The sequence below is a fragment of the Apodemus sylvaticus genome, chromosome 5 (assembly GCF_947179515.1).
Source record: "Apodemus sylvaticus chromosome 5, mApoSyl1.1, whole genome shotgun sequence".
Lineage (NCBI taxonomy): Eukaryota > Metazoa > Chordata > Mammalia > Rodentia > Muridae > Apodemus > Apodemus sylvaticus.
The window spans coordinates 56,736,830-56,752,855 of record NC_067476.1 but is presented as its reverse complement, the minus strand read 5'-3'; the positions used below and the strand labels follow the sequence as shown (position 1 = coordinate 56,752,855).

The window sequence follows — 16,026 nt, the reverse complement described above, 5'->3', positions numbered from 1 at the left end:
TGCTGTTCAGAGCACCTCATCACCTCTGAGAACTGAGAGGAGGCACCCAGTGAGTGCACCCAGAGGGCAGGAAGGCAGGTGACAGCCATGGAAAAGGATTAGCTTCTATGTGGGCTTCTGAGGAACACAAAGAACAGAGGGGAACTGTAGAAGGCATTTTTATCTCTTAACTGTGAGGATTAACCAAAGGTATGAGGTATTCTGGGAAAATAGACGGAGCTCCCTTTGTTATAAATTGTGATTTTTATACAGTATGAACCACCCAGACAGGAATATTTTGTGAGGGAATCCAAACGTAACTGGAGTGTTAGAGCCAAAGAGCTTGTCAACAATTTAATTCCAACCCACGAAAAGCTAACTGTGCCCAGGAAGTAAGTCTGGAGGAAGGAATCTGCTGGTGATAGATCTCCAGTTTTCTTTACTTCCGGTCATTTCCCCAGAGAGCATTTGCCTTTTTTTTAAATGTGGTTCTGGCTCATAGAAAAATATCGGCTCAGTTTCTGCCTGGAAAGTTCAACCGAGATTTTATTTTCCAAGTTTATAAAAATTACTGATTCAAAGAAAAAAATTTAAATTTCCAATAGGGAGATGTCCAGGTTTAAAAAAACTCCACAGTGCTCCATGTATATGAGCTTTCCTGATCTGTAGTTTAACTCAGGGCATGGCAGGTGTGACAAGGAGGTAATTAAGCAAGATTTTACCAACTGTAACTCATTATATTTTCTTTCTTTCTTTCTCTCTCTCTCTCTGTTTTTCAAGACAGGGTTTCTCTGTGTAGCCCTGGCTGTCCTGGAACTCACTCTGTAGACCAGGCTGACCTCGAACTCAGAAATCTGCCTGCCTCTGCCTCCCAAGTGCTGGGAATAAAGGCGTACGCCACCACTGCCTGGCTATATTTTCTTTCAAGTTACCATGTTCTTTCTTTCTTTATTTTTTATTCGATATATTTTTATTTACATTTCAAATGATTTCCCCTTTTCTAGCCCCCTACTCCCTGAAAGTCCCATAAGCTCCCTTCTCTCCCCGTCTTAATTTATTTTTTTTAAGAGCTGATATAAACTTTCATTCTTGAAATTTTGAAATACAAAGTATTTTTTAGTAACTTTTTTGTGTTTTATTCTCCTTGACAGTTTCTCAACTGTAGGCTGGCCTCAAACATCTAGCAGTCTTCCTGCCTTGGCCTCCTGAGTGCTGGAGTTACAGGTATGATATACCTTGTCTGATAGGTACCTACATTTTTATTTTTCATTTCAAAATTATTCCATCTCATATCATAGCCTGTATGGATAATTGCTCATATATCATATTTTTGGAGTGGCCATTATGTTTCTACATTTATAAATGAAAAAAATGTATATTTTCCCAAAGCCACTGATGCTGTTTAAATTTAAGTAGGTGTGGTAGCATAAACCTATAATCCTAGCATTTGAAAAGTAGAGGCTGGAGGATCAGGGTTCCAGATCACCTTATATTATTACATGACAGATGACATCTCATCCAACATGCACGCGTGTTGATGTCAGTGTTTCATGTCTTACCAGGAAGAGACTGTCAATCACACCATATCATACAACTGACACGTTTCTACTTTCACAGCATCTCAAAATAGATGAAACTTGCCACTTAAAGTCTAACCAGCACCTACTGTTTCATTCTTGTCTTTCATATAAATAAGTCATGATTTAGTTATGCAAAGTGAATTTTATTTCTGCTATACACGACAACATATTTCTCTAAGGAAGCTTTATTTCTGCTGTGTACAACATTTTGTTCTAGGAAACAACTACTATATTAATTTTTCCATTAAGGTCAGACAAAAATACATGTCAGCAATCCCAGATAAACAATGGTGTGTAGACTATCAGATATGTGAGAAAAAGGAAAAAAAAAAGCTGTCAACTGTCCACAGGGGTTCGTCCAGTCAGGTTTTCAGTCAGTCAGCTGAGGATTATGTCATTAGTTAGTCTTTGTTCTGTAGAAAGAACACAACACAAGGATGAAAATCATCAACCTGCAAGTGAACGGCTGATGTATTTAGCCTCCCACACTGTCGGAGTTCTTTAACCTCTCTGCGGCCAGTCTGACCTGGTTCATCCTATAGTGCCTCCAACTAAACAATAAACAAGATCAGAGAGTTGATGCCGGCAGGTACTGCATTTTTAGAGGGAAAAAGTCTGTAAATTAACCTAAAACCAGATGCTCTGAAATATTAAAATGTCTATATTCCTCTAATAGAAAGAGAATTATACAAACACGACTCACCTCAAAAGGGAACTCAACTACTTTCAGCACTGGCTCTTAGACCTCCTGGGTGGGGCTGAGTCCTGGGCTTGTTCCTCAGAGACAAGAGCAACCAGCAGCAGGAGTTGCGTCCTATTAAAGCTAATGAACCACACCAACCACACCAAAGGCATCCCTCCTGTCACGACCATGGAAAATGTGGGAGTCTATCATACTACGCTGTCGAACCTTTAAAAAGGATCATTCCTTACTGATACAGGGTCATCCAGGCTCTGGAGTTTGAATGATTCTCTTGCCTTAGTCTCTGAAGAACTGAAACTATAGGTTCAGGCCACCACACCTGACAATATAATGAATTAATGCACCCCAAAGGTAGAAGATCTCACCATGCAATCCACAGTAAACAGAGGATGTGCAACAAAACCACAAACCCTGGTGCGATTAGAAGACATCCAAATTACAGCTATTTCTATCCAACCATCTCACCATTTTCAAGCCATCTGACCCCTTTTGATCTCTGCCCTGAATATGGATCAAAATTCAATAATGGTAAAAGCACTGATGGCTAGCCATGCTGAGCACCACTAGTTCCTTTAACTGGGAGGCCAGGCGACCGTGCGTCACCATGACGGTGAAGCTGCCCTTCTTTAGAGCCTGGCTCGCAGCCCCAGCTGCCTGGGAGGGACTTTGGCGCCATCTTTTTTCCCCTTCACCATTAAGCTTTACTTTGCCACCATTTGTATGCGATGACATCTGAAAGGCTCCAGAAAGCCATAAATACAAGGGTTTTAATTCACATTTACAAAGCTTTTCTTCATTTTATCAGGAATTCTGCTGTCTCAGTGCCCCACAAGGAAGCTAACCGAAACCCGGGTCTCTGAAATCTGAAAAGAACTACCCAGCTTTACGTGTTCAAGGTGGGCCTAGTGCACATCTCCGCTCCTTCTCATTCACTCCCTCTCTCTAAAGCTGTCCCTTCACAGTCACATTAACTCCACCCTCAGTATTTCTGCTCTAGTCTCCTGGGTGCTGAGATCACAAGCCAATAATTCCCTTTAAAATGTGAATTATCATTAGAAAGGCTTGAACCATGAGATTACTTTGTATATCTTCCCATACTACAAAAGTCAATATCTTTGCCCTTTTAAAGGGCAAAGACTCACTGAACAAAAGCAGTAACTGTCTCCCACATACTAAAATATTTAAACACAAGGGTAAGTATAATTTTCGCACAATACTTTAAAGAACTATTTATTTAAACAGAATTAAATTATTAATATCTTATTAGAAAACAAAAAATTTGCTTGCTAATTCTCTTTTATATTATTAACAGAATATTTTTAGAGCTAAACTGCCAAGCTGTTTAGTGTAATGAGTGTGAATTTCGTCATTAAATAAGATATTTCAAAGCACTTTTAAAGCAGGATTGTTTCTAATGGGCCCAGTGGGCATTTTTCCCTGCCAGATGCGTTTTATGAAGAAGGAACTGATGATTTGCTTTGTTCTACAAAAGAAGGGTCTTCAACAGTGAGGCCCACGGTGCCTGATTCTGAGTTACTAGGTCACAATGTTGGCCAGAAGAAGATGCAGCTGACAGGAGCAGGGCTAGGGGGAGGGGGAAGAGGAGGGGGAGGGTAGGGACAGGAAACAAACTGTCTCTGAAACTCAGAACTCATTAGTGGAAAGCAATCGAAAGATGACGTCTCCTTTAAGCCAGAGCTATAACCCACCACAGAAAAAGAAGACTGAGCTTTGAAAACTAAACCACAGGACAAAGAATCCCTATGTTGTATCAGTGTTCATAAAGAAGCAATGGTCAGAGTTCTTTAAAAATACAGAGATGCACATGAAAATATTTTTCTGAACGTAAACTTTTAAAGTGCAACATAAGTTTGAATTTGGAAAGACACTAATATTTAGGTTTAAAAGGCCCAAAAATATATATTATTGCATACGCTTTTTCTTATGAAAATAGCAAGACATCAAAAGATTACTTTTTTTTTTTAATTTGGTTTTTTCAAGACAGGGTTTCTCTGTATAGTCCTGGCTGTCCTCAAACTCAGAAATCCTCCTGCCTCTGCCTCCCAGAGTGCTGGGATTACAGGTGTGCGCCACCACCGCCCGGCAAAAGATTACTTTTTAAAAGACATATCTTTATATATGTACGTGTCTGTGTGTCTGTCTGTGAGTATGTATACAGGACTCTATGTTCACAGAGTTCAGAAGAGAGTACTGGGTGCCCCAGGGCGGTGGTTCTCAACTTCCCCAATGCTATGACCCTGTAATAGTTTCTTATGTTGTGGTGACTCCCCCAAAACTAGTTTCATTACTTCATAATGGTAATTTTGCTACTGTTATGAATCATAATGTAAAGATCTGTCTTCCGACGGTCTTAGGAGGCTCTGAAGGTTGCGACCCACAGGTTGGCTGTACGGTACATGCAGGGGGTACAAGCCACCTCTGGAAGAGCAGCCAGCACCCTTAACTGCTAATCCATCTTCCAGCCCTGAATTTCAACAATTTTAAGTTAAGAAAATACATTGCAAAAAAGAACTTGGCTTTATTAATAGTTTTAAGCCAACATGGTTTTAGCTGGCTTCTGAAGTCCTCAGAATAAAAGCTCAGAAGTGAAATACTTACAGATGTTCCTTTTGTTAGACTCCTTCGCTAGGTGGGTAAGAAACACTTACCTTAGCACTCAGTAAGTTCTCTGCCTCTTTTTAGATTCTTCTCTTGGGGAATCTGCCAGCATAACTTTAAGTCTGACCCCGTTCAGAATCTTCCCGTGCAGAGTTGTGATGGCGTCATTGGCGCTCATTCTGTCAGCATACTTGACATAGCCCACATTTTTTCCCGACACAAGGTAGACCTCGATCAGGTTCCCAAAACGGCTGAAACAAAGCAAAAGACCATCTATCTGTAAGTTCTAAACACAAGTCCTGACTTGTTCCCGACGCCTGTCCTCGGTCAACAGCAAACAGTGCCGCCATCATGCAACCTTCTCTTGGTACCTGAACGCCTCCTTCCTCACCAACGGCATCTTTGTCTCTCCCTCACGCTAACATTTTCTTCATGACTCTCCTTATCCCACGGCTGTCTCCTTTCTAATTTATCCTTTGAAGAATCTCAACGGCTCCACCTTGCCTCCTAGGTAAAAACGAACTTAGCTTTCAGGACGGTCACTGGCTTCTCCAGCTTTGAATCCTCTATAATCACTCATAGTCCACATTGAATCCATCTTTTCATAGCCTTCCCGCCAGAAAAACAAACAAAACCCTCCCAAACTCAAGCCACACCCCCAAACTCAAGCCATACCCCAAACTCAAGCCACACCCCCAAACTCAAGCCACACCCCCAAACTCAAGCCACACCCCCAACCTCCTTCTCTGGCAAAACTAGGTTTATCCTGCTGGTCTCAGGACCCATTTTGCTTCAAAGAGAAATCTCAGAATTTCTGTGGGACATACCACCGCTGCTCTGTATAATGCCTTGTTAATGTAGCATAATGCCTTGTTTACAACACACTTAGCAGGCCAGCCCAGTGCCTGCCCTGCACAGAGAAGTGGGCAGGCCCTCTGCCTGCCAAACCCACCAAACCAAAACCTAAATGAATCAGTTACATAAAGGTCAACACATCTGATCACATGACTGATACTGTGTGTAGCTCGTTTACATGCTTCCTATTTACCTAATTCATACACAGTCTTAGAGGGGAAAAGGCAAATGTCTAAAAAACGCTATGGTAGATATAAAGTTATATTAAGATATAAAAATAGGTAAAACCTTCCTCTTGACTTTATACTTACTATATATTATTTCCTATAATTAAGTGATTTGCCCTTCATGACCCTCAGGATCCAACCAAGTGCGGACAAAATGTAAGAAGTTTAGTAAACGCCGAATTATAGCATGGAGAAAACAGAAAGTCAAAAGAACAGGTCTATGCAAATGAATCTTCTCCCAAGAGACAAGTGATTTTTTCCATCCCATACCTTCCTGTATATGGTTTTTGTTGTTGTTGTTGTTGTTTTTTTCTTCGAGACATGGTTTCTCTGTATATCCTGACTGTCCTGGAACTTACTCTATAGACTAGGCTGGCCTCGAACTCAGAAATCCACCTGCCTCTGCTTCCCAAGTGCTGGGATTAAAGGCATGCATCACCACTGCCCGGCTCCTTCCTGTATCTCTTAAGTCTTAAAAAAAAAATCAAGAAATTCTGTGTGTAGGTCAGGATATGTGTCTGACAGAGAAAAGAAAATGACCATAAAGAAAAGATCAGTTAAGTCTTTAGAACCCAGAACAGGTCATCTCTGAACAGCCGGAATGTGAGAATGGTGGTTACTGGTTTAAATGAGTATGCTTGTTTACAACTACCAGTGAGTAGCTTTGAGAATCTTACCAGAATATATCCTCCAGCACGTCTAACGGCAAAGGCTGGGGATTAAACACAATAAACAACCTTTCTTTCACAGGAGTTTCAGGCGGGGCTTTCTTTTTGCACGATGGAAGTACAACATCTGTCTGGATTTGAGGCGCCTGTGACCCAGAACTTCCTCCAAATTGCTGCAGAAGAGTCAGGCACAAAGGGAGAGAAAAGAAAGAAGCTCTTCAGGGCTTTGGGGCCAAGAGCTAGATAGAGGTGGGAATGGCGCCCATGTGGTGTTTTATGATGGCTCTGAGGGTCCTTCAGTGTGGCACAGACACTCCACACTCTTGCCCACTTACCAGAAACTGCTGTTGACCTGGGTTACTCCACACCATCGACGCGAGCTGTGCTGCCACCAACTGTGTCGCCATTTTCCTGATGAGACTGGGAACAACAAGCAACGCTTTACAGGGAAACTAGAAATATTTAGCATCTTACCAGTAATCTGTTTGTTGTGGCTTCCTCACCCGAGGCCACCTGCAGGTCGCGTGCACCCGCAGCTTGGCTCGGGCCACCCTGGAATGGTACTTACTCTGCCGCATTACTTCCGTCATCCAGGAAGGAAACAACTATCCGATTCCCAGGAGGGTACTGGAAACCATTCAGCTTGTATTTTGCATAAATAGCGGATGCTACTGTAAAATACTGAACCACACCGTGACCTAGAACAGAGGATACACAGACACTCTGAAGGCAGCAGACAGCATCCTTAGGGCCCAAGTTACAATGTATTTCTTTCCTTTTTTTTTTTTAGTTCTTAAACTTTACATTCATTGGCCTTTTGCTTGCACGTTATGTCTGTGTGAGACTGTCAGAAGCTCTGGAACTGGAGTGACAGACAGTTGCGATCTGCCATGTGGGTGCTGGGAACTGGAAGAGCAGCCCGGCCCCAGTTACAATGTAATTCAAAGGCAAAAAATGTAGAAGGTCCTTTATTCTCACACAGCCAGTAAGTTCAAATCAAAGACAGCCGAGAACAAAGCTCTGCTAGCCACGCATGTAACATTATTTGTAGGCAGTGAAACGTAAGTCAGATCTTGGTAAAATACAAACATTTTTAAGAAATTGTAGTATCAGAATATATTTTCAGAAATGTAGTAAAAAATAACCTTAAGAAAATGTAGTTTCAGCATATATTCTATTTAATAAGTTGAATTTTTAGATTTTTTTTTTTATTCTTTTCTTGGCAGGACCTTTAACTTCTAATCTCATTGTCTTGGTCTTCCAATGAGTATGGGATTATGGACACCTCACCACCAGGCCCAGCTTATGTTTGCTTATATAATATTGATATACATAAAACCGCAAATTCTTAATTCTTTGAACTTAAGAGTTTTTCTTATTATATTGAACAGGAAACACGGGGAACTTGTCCATGGAAAAGATGCTGGACTCAGCTGGCTGAAACCCTGGAGGAAGGTGGTATGTATGGAAACAGAAAGGCTGTCCATTTCACATTCCCTTGACGAGACTGCAGCTCTGGGGCTAGGTTTCAATTAAGTGGGCAGTGGTGGAGGGAGGGAGGGAGGGAGGGAGAGATTTATCCTGGAGCCCAGGAGCTTATACCTCAACCAAGAGGCTTTTATGACTTCTCTGTCATATAACCCACTTCGGGAGAAACACAGCATCATCCTCTGTAAATCTAGTGGATGAGTGTTTACTGTCAGTCTGACAGAACCTAGAGCGGCCTGGGAAGGGAGGCTCAGCTGGAGAAGCACCTGGACCAGACTGCCTGTTGACATGCCTGTGAGGAAATGCCCTGGTTGTAATTGCTTCTACCACAAATCGAAAGAAGAAAGAGAGAGGGGTGCAGAACACCGAGGATGCCAGAGAAGTAGAGACCCGGAAATGAATGAGGAGGATGCTTTAAACACTTTATAAGCATTAATTCAAAGAGCAAAAATGGTGCCTAACCTGAGGCACCATTGTTTTACAATGGAAAATAGAGAAATCTTTATTTTGTGAGAGTTAAAATATTTTTATGTCGAATGACTTTTATAAAAAAGATACATTCTTGAGAGTTGATTTACTAAGGTACTGTTGGATTTTAAATTATAAAATAGGAAAGGAGGAGGGGCCAGGAGAGGATAATGGGTAGTAATGAGATTAAAGTACATGATATACCCGGACAAAAATGTCATTGTGAAAATAATCACTGTATAATAAACATATGTATGTTAACAAAAAGAATAAAAACTGATTTAACAGAACAGAGTAAACTTAACAACTGCAAACATCATTTTACCGTAATTTGAATAAGGGTCTCGCTGAACTTCACAATACTCCAGTCCTGGGACTATGTCAAAAATGCTGCAGAGCTGCTCTTCGGTGACGGGGACCCTCGACACCACCGACAGGCGCTTGGAGATGGCTTCCTGGCCTCTGCTATTGTTCTTGTCAAAAGCTGAAAATTCAGATTGCTGTTCTCCAACTACATAGAGAGAATACACATATACACACACATATAAGTGAATAAGTTTCTACACATTATGTAACTATTTTGCACAAGGATATTTAAAATGTCTAGATGTGAGATACTATATTTTGCATTATTTTTTAAAAATATTTTTTAATTTATCCTCTGAGAGTTTCATATGCATATCCGATGTCTCGATCACATCTACCCTGCTCCTTTGTAGTACTGTAGTATTCTACAACCATAGAGGAGCAGTAACAGGAAAGCAGACAGCTTCACCCACTTCCTTAACTGCAATACAGAACTGTTCCAGGAGTGTCTAGTTCAATTCCACAGGACGGAGTTTAGAATATAAAACTGCAAAATATGTAAGAATCTTCTCTGAAAAGTCCTGCCTGTGCCTCTGGGGATCTAACCCATCCCTCCATACTCCCCAGTGATGCCTGTCCTCCTCTCCTCTTTGTAAACCAAGCTTTATAGCAGCACAGTGAAGGGATACCTGTAGAAAATGTTCATACTTTTGGTTGATTGCATAAAAGCAGAATTCACACACAAAAAATCTAGTAGCAACACCTTAGTATATAGATAATTTGTAGCTAGTCAGAGGAATCTATATTGTAAAGAAGTTAAACAAATAAAGTTTACATATTAAGGATGTTAGAAGAATTGAGCAACTTCTCAGGAAAAAACAGCAACATAACAAATTTTCATTCACTAGGTAACATTTTCAGGCGGCTGAGAGAAGAATGGCTTGAAGTTAGCTCACATATAACCAATATGCTGTACGTTAATATACAGAGGTAAAGGCAGGCCACTCACCGAAGGGAAACAGATTGGCTTTAGGTTCATGTCCCACAGCCTCCTGCCTCGCACTACTGTAATAATCTTGTTCTGGGGACTCCGACACTTTCGTTTTAGGTTCAGCCAAGAGCGCTCTGAAACCTGAAAATGAGAATCCATGAATTTTCAAGCTTCATGGCGAACTTAACATGTTTGATTTTGCGGATCTGACCTAGTTTGGGAAATAAAACTGTACAAGGCAGAATTTACATGGTGGCCATTCCCAGCAGACTGACTTCTCTGTTTCATGGTTAAAGGACAAAAAGTATAGGAGAAAACAAACAAACAAAAGAAAGAAAAAAACAACAACAACAAAGAATCAGGAGCCCCAAGTAGAGGTTAATGCAGTCACGGAAGGTCAGTGTGCTGTGTCATCCTCCCAAAAGATGGTGGCGTCCATCAGCCTGGTGTGCTTAGTGTCAAAACCCAATTGGCCATCCTGGCCTTTAACCTGTAACCATGCCTCCCTCCCCATGGTGGGAAGGCCCCACAAGCCCTCTAAAACAAGATGCTGATTCATATTATATGTACAGTGGTATATTTCAAGGTTTGTAGTGTTCATACTATCTAACAGCTGCAAACACAGTAAGCCAGCTGGAGGAGTTATGACTCTACAAGGAATTTGGAGGTGAGGGAAAACAAGATGTATTTTTGTTTGTTTGTTTGTTTGTTTGCAGTCTTTAAAAATGCTCTTCTATTGCTCATCTTCTAGCTCTTAGACACTCAATATAGATAGAAAGTTTTAAATGTCAGGGCTTCCAGGCTCCACTTTTATCTTCCTCTCGGTACACTGAGGGAACATACCTCAGGAAGCCAATTAAGACTGAGAAATTTAGAAGGACCTAAAAAGAAAATCATGGTGTGGACTTTAGAGGCAACTAAGAATTCTACTGATCAATAGCAACTCTTTCCTGTATATATAGATTTTTATAGCAGTCTAAAGCGCAGTAATTTAGTACACCCCTTATTTGCCAAAGTCAACTTTATATATAACATTAACATCCAAAATTTGTCACTCTAGTTTCTAATTATTTACCCGTGATAGTAAATCTCAGTAAATCTCACCAAGCCCATCCTTAGTGTGCACGTTGTTAGTGTATCAGACCCGTTAGTGCTTAGGTCAGTTAGGAACAAAAAGAGTAAGATCTGCTGGGAATGGTGGCATTCGCCTGAAAAGCAGACACCTAGGAGGTCAGGGCAGGAGAATCCCAAGTCAAAGTCCAGTCTGGGCTACAGAGCAAGACTTGGTCTTAAGAAAAACAACAAAAGAAAAATGCTTTTAAAAACCTAACATGGTAAATCGATTGTCAACACTTTAAGTTACATAATATTTTTTAAAGCCCCAAACCTGTGCACACAATGAGTCAAGGAGTGCCCTGTGCTTACAACTGAGTATTCAGTCGATCATATTTCTCAGGATGGCATCAGTGCATGACTGATTGATTCATCAGTACAAAATGTTTTCAGCCTTGGATGTATATATATAAATACCTGCTACACTACTTACATAGCATAGCAAAAATCTAGTAGTAGGCTGTTATTTATAATAATGAGAATTTCTCTTTTTTTTTCTTTCTTTCTTTTTTTTTTTTTTTTTTGAGACAGGGTTTCTCTGTGTAGCCCTGGCTGTCCTGGAACTCACTCTATAGACCAGGCTGGCCTTGAACTCAGAAATCTGCCTGCCTCTGGCCCCCCAAGTGCTGGGATTAAAGGCATGTGCCACCACTGCCCGGTGAGAATTTCTTTTGAAAGGCCTTTTAATAAGGTTAAAAACAACAAAACAAAGTATATTTTTGGCTGAAAAGATGGCTCAGAGGTCACAAACACTTGTGGCTCTTATAGAGGACCTGGGCTCTCTTCCCAGTTCCCACACGGTGGATCACACCCATCTGTAACTCCAGTTCCAGGAGATCTGATGTTCCTCTGGCGTCTGTAGGCACTGCATCCATGCGGCACACAGACACACACAACCACCATACACATAAAATACAACTTTAAAAGCCCAGTCTTACTTCTATCACAGTTTTCTATTGCTTGGGCAGCTTGTGATGGTTTTAAATAGCGCACGTAGCCCAAGCCTTTACTTTCTCCAGTGACTTTATTCTTAATAATGCTGCAATACTCGATATCTCCATACACCTACAAGAGTCAAAAGAGATGACCTTAGGAGACTCATAATTAATAGCAGAAAAGATAGTCCAACATTTAAATTTGTACTTATTTGTGTCCTGTGCTTGCAAACAACGCAGTCCTTCAGGGTGACACACACATTCTACACTGCTGTTTTGGCAGACAAGGAAGCTGAGCCTACAGAAACCTTGCCCAGGCCACAGAGAAGCTAAGCTGGGAGAGAAAGACTTGTCCACACTGTCCCATTCAGTAGAGGGGTGGGGCGTCTCTGGAACTGGGATTCTGAGCCCCTAGCTCAGCCACTCAGTGACCAGTCAGTTTGCTCTCCTCCGCCAGCATCTTCAGCGCCTCTGACCTCTGACTGCTAAGGGTTAAATGGACTAAGAGCCTAGGATACACTAAATACTCAGCAATATCTGTTGAAAATGTTTAAGTGTCTCTAACAGTATCGTGAATGACTAGATGCTCTTTTGAAGATCAGTTCAAACCATAACATAATTGTTTACTCAGAAAATTAGTATTTGTGAGAAACACGCAGTAATGGTTAGCGTTGGAAGACACGTAGGCTTATAAACACACAGTATGTCATTTTGTATGTATTTTATAAAATTCTCTTGTAAACAAGTTTATTTTCTTACTACTGGAGGAAGTGTAATGGTGTATATATTTTTGGAATCTGTTATTTTGTCATAAGACATATGAAAAGTTTTTTCCTGCTAGCCTTTTTCTTCTTGCTTGTCACCCATCTCCAACTCACAGTATTAAAAGGTTAAACAGAAGAGAATACATAAAAAAAAAAAAAAAACCCACAAAACAATTAAAACCTTGTTCATTATCTGTCAAGAAAGCCTACAAATAGTTGCTGCCTATAACGATTTAAAATTATCTTCCAAAGCCATTTCTTCTGATTAGCAGCTCAGAGTTGTAATGTTTTCCCTTAATTGTGACTTACACAGAAGCTCAATCTTAGGACGAAACCACTTCAAGGAATAATCACCTTGCTGTGAATAAGTGTGATGTCAATCTAGCACAGGCCATGATCGGTATTAGCCAACACAGCTCACCTGCTCAGACCTGTGACTCACTCTGTGGACAGGCAAGACAAGTGAGAACCAACAAGGGCTTTGAAATTTTGAGAGCAGGCTCAAGGGGAAGCGTGGGTTTATATTTTAGTGCTACCGCCTATAGCTGTGCAGTCTTAATGAAAATCCGTGGGGTTGGCACTATTTTTCAACCTTATATCTTATGATGAATATCTTATGAACTCTCACTACGATTGTCCAGCTGTTAGTAACTGTACAACGAGGAGGGCGGAGCTTTGATGATAACACACAAGAGGGCAGGGCTTTGATAACACATGTACCTTGAACTTCTCCCGCAGGTCTTCTTCTGTATAGGACTTTGGTATCATAACAAAGATTCTTGTGAGTTCTTCATCTTCAACATCCCTGTGACTTCCTGATGATCGGGACTGGGCAATGAAAACCTAAGAAACATAAAGTCTTCAGAATAACATTAAATGTATTCCTATTCCTTAAGCATACTACTCTATAATACAGGTCTATAACTCAGATTAAAATGCAATGGGACGGGGTCTTAGGAATTTTTTTTTTCAAAAGTAATCTTTATTGCAGTGATAGTTTTTTTTAAAAATAATACTAATCTTCACACTGTTTTTTCCACATACATTTCAACTATTGCATTTTTTTTTTTTTGAGACAGGGTCTCACTATATATCCCTGGCTACAGATTAACTCTGTCTCAAGGCCAGGCAGGCCTTAAGGTGATATCATTCACCTTATTCACAAGGACCCATGAGGGTGTGTGTGTGTGTGTGTGTGTGTTTCCTTTAGGGAGGCAGTGTATCACTGAAGTGTGAGAAAACCATGCACTGAAGTGTGAGAAAACCATGGACAATGGAACACTGCAGGGGGCAGAAACTCAAAAGACATCGAATATAAAAACCATGACACCATACACTTTTGTGGAAGAAAACACTGGATCCAGGGGAAGAAAAACTTACTTTTGCTTAGAGGACAGCTTCTTATAGAGGGAAAGGACCCTGCTTATGAGACAGAGTTAGAGACATATCCCTAGGTAGTCTTTTTTAGTCATTTCTTCAGTAAAACCCATCAGATGTCAAATACCACTAAGGGTATTTGAAGAAATGGCCAACTCTAAGTTAATCTAGTCAAAACACCGTAATGAAGGATTCAAAGAAGCATACAAGAGAAGCCTGAAAAAACGCAAATAGTAGAGAAAAGGGGGACCTCAGGTAAAATGAGATCAGGGGTACCATCAGATCACAAATTTCTAAATTTTCCAGCCTAAATGGTTTATAAAGCTCTCTGATTAATGGCTGTATCTATATAAGGCATATGAACTGCCTAGCGCACCACACCTCGCTCTCAAAAAGTTTAACCTCGCTCTTTCCTCGCTCTTTTCCTGCTTCCCTCCCACTTCTCTCCGCCCCCCCCCCCCATGGGCTCATGGCCTGCCTCTCCTCTCCTCTCTCCTCTCTCTGCCTTTTTCTGTCTTATTTTATAGTATCAAAAAAAAAAAAAGTTTAACCCCTTTCCTGACAAACAGCATCCCAGGCGCAGCAGAGAAGCTGGAGAGGCTCAACCCACGAGTGTCCACGAACACTCATAAATGGTATTCCTACAAAACCCAAACCAGAATTCCCCCACTGCCGCACCATTTTCTAGGTTTGCCCCTTTCCAGTATAGCATACCTTGGCTAAAATAGTTTTACTTTGATAATTTTCTCATTATAGGCATGGCACTGTAATTTTTTTTTTACTTAAGAGGACCTTCAAACTTTGTAAAAATAAAAAACACGAGAAAAAAAAATCCAAAACGAAATTATCTAGTCGCGAAGGTAATTATAGTGTTGGTGGGAGGAAGCTCAGAAAAGTTTTCACAACAGACAGGAAGAGGGGGACAGGACAGTAGGTGCTGTCACTGACTGTGGATACCCAATCTGTTCCCAGGGGAAGAGGCTCCTTTGGCCAGAGGCCGTGTATCTGCTCCTCCAAGCCATCCCCGACGCACTCACGGTGGGTGCGTGCAGAGCCTTTCTTACCAGATGCACAGCATCCCCCGTGCAGCAAAGGGGCGGGAGAGACCCCAACCCACACCGCCGTCGCCCTCGCGGGCATCCTCAACCCCGGGCACCTGTATTCCAGACACCCCAGTCCGGGCACCCAAATCCCAAACACCCCAACCTGGGCATGTCTACCTCACACACCCTAACCCAGGCATCCCAGTCCCGAACCTTGATGGGCTTGGTGTCGTTGGGACCAAGGCACTGTCCGTGCATCTCCTCCATAGCCCGGCAGGCCTGCGAGCTGCGCGCGAACTTGATGAAGGCGATGCCCTTGGACTCCTTAGTGTGCTTGTCGCGCACCACCCAGATGTCCTGAATATCTCCGAAGGGCGAGAAGCGCTCCCTCAGCACCGATTCGGATGTGTACTTGCTGATCACTAGAAAGATGCGGCTGTTGGGCGGCTCATCCAGGCTGTCTACGCCCGGGCGGAAGCCTCCGCTGCCTCCGGAGCTGCCGGCGTCGTCCATGGCGCCCCACGCAGGAGCCAGGCGCAGCCCCCTGCAGGCTCCGTCCGCTCCGCAGCTCCCCAGCCCGCCGCACGCCGGTACGCCTCTCTGCTTCCGGAAGAGCGGACAGCGGGAAGGCAGGTGCGTCCCGCAGGGAGGTCTGCGGGCTTCCGGGAGCGTTCTGCAGCGCCCCCTGGCGCCACGGTGGACTCTGAGCAATCTCGAATCTTTAGTCCCAGGGAAACCAAGGGGTTTATGCAAACCACTTTGCCCTGTGGCTAAAAAAGACCCACCTGCCTGATTCTTAAGCCTTCCCGCCGGCTTCTGGCTTCTTCTAAGCCAGAAATTCGTTGTTACAAAAAGATTATTCATCGCCCTTTAAAAGATAGTGTACTTTAGGTCGGATGTGGTTACACAT

At 42.1% G+C, this 16,026-nt stretch overlaps 1 protein-coding gene across 1 annotated transcript; it reads right to left on the bottom strand.

Moving 5' to 3' along the window:
* Window positions 1–4,931: 4,931 nt before the first annotated feature.
* Window positions 4,932–15,743, bottom strand: Rbm45 (RNA binding motif protein 45). Its single transcript, XM_052182758.1, has 9 exons — window positions 15,330–15,743; window positions 13,417–13,539; window positions 11,936–12,062; window positions 9,903–10,025; window positions 8,913–9,098; window positions 7,200–7,329; window positions 6,967–7,051; window positions 6,641–6,804; window positions 4,932–5,132 (listed from the first exon to the last, which is right to left on the bottom strand). The coding sequence occupies exons 1-9, from the start codon at window positions 15,627–15,629 to the stop codon at window positions 4,940–4,942; spliced, it is 1,431 nt and encodes a 476-aa protein (XP_052038718.1). The 5' UTR covers window positions 15,630–15,743; the 3' UTR covers window positions 4,932–4,939.
* Between the last annotated feature and the right edge of the window lie 283 nt (window positions 15,744–16,026).

Excerpts from the sequence above, each read along its gene's own strand:
- Rbm45 (XM_052182758.1), bottom strand. The coding sequence starts at position 15,629 with ATGGACGACGCCGGCAGCTCCGGAGGCAGCGGAGGCTTCCGCCCGGGC. Across the intron at positions 13,540-15,329 it reads ACGACACCAAGCCCATCAAG|GTTTTCATTGCCCAGTCCCG; the intron begins GTTCGGGACTGG and ends TATGTTTCTTAG. Across the intron at positions 5,133-6,640 it reads GTGCTGGAGGATATATTCTG|CCGTTTTGGGAACCTGATCG; the intron begins GTAAGATTCTCA and ends GCTTTGTTTCAG.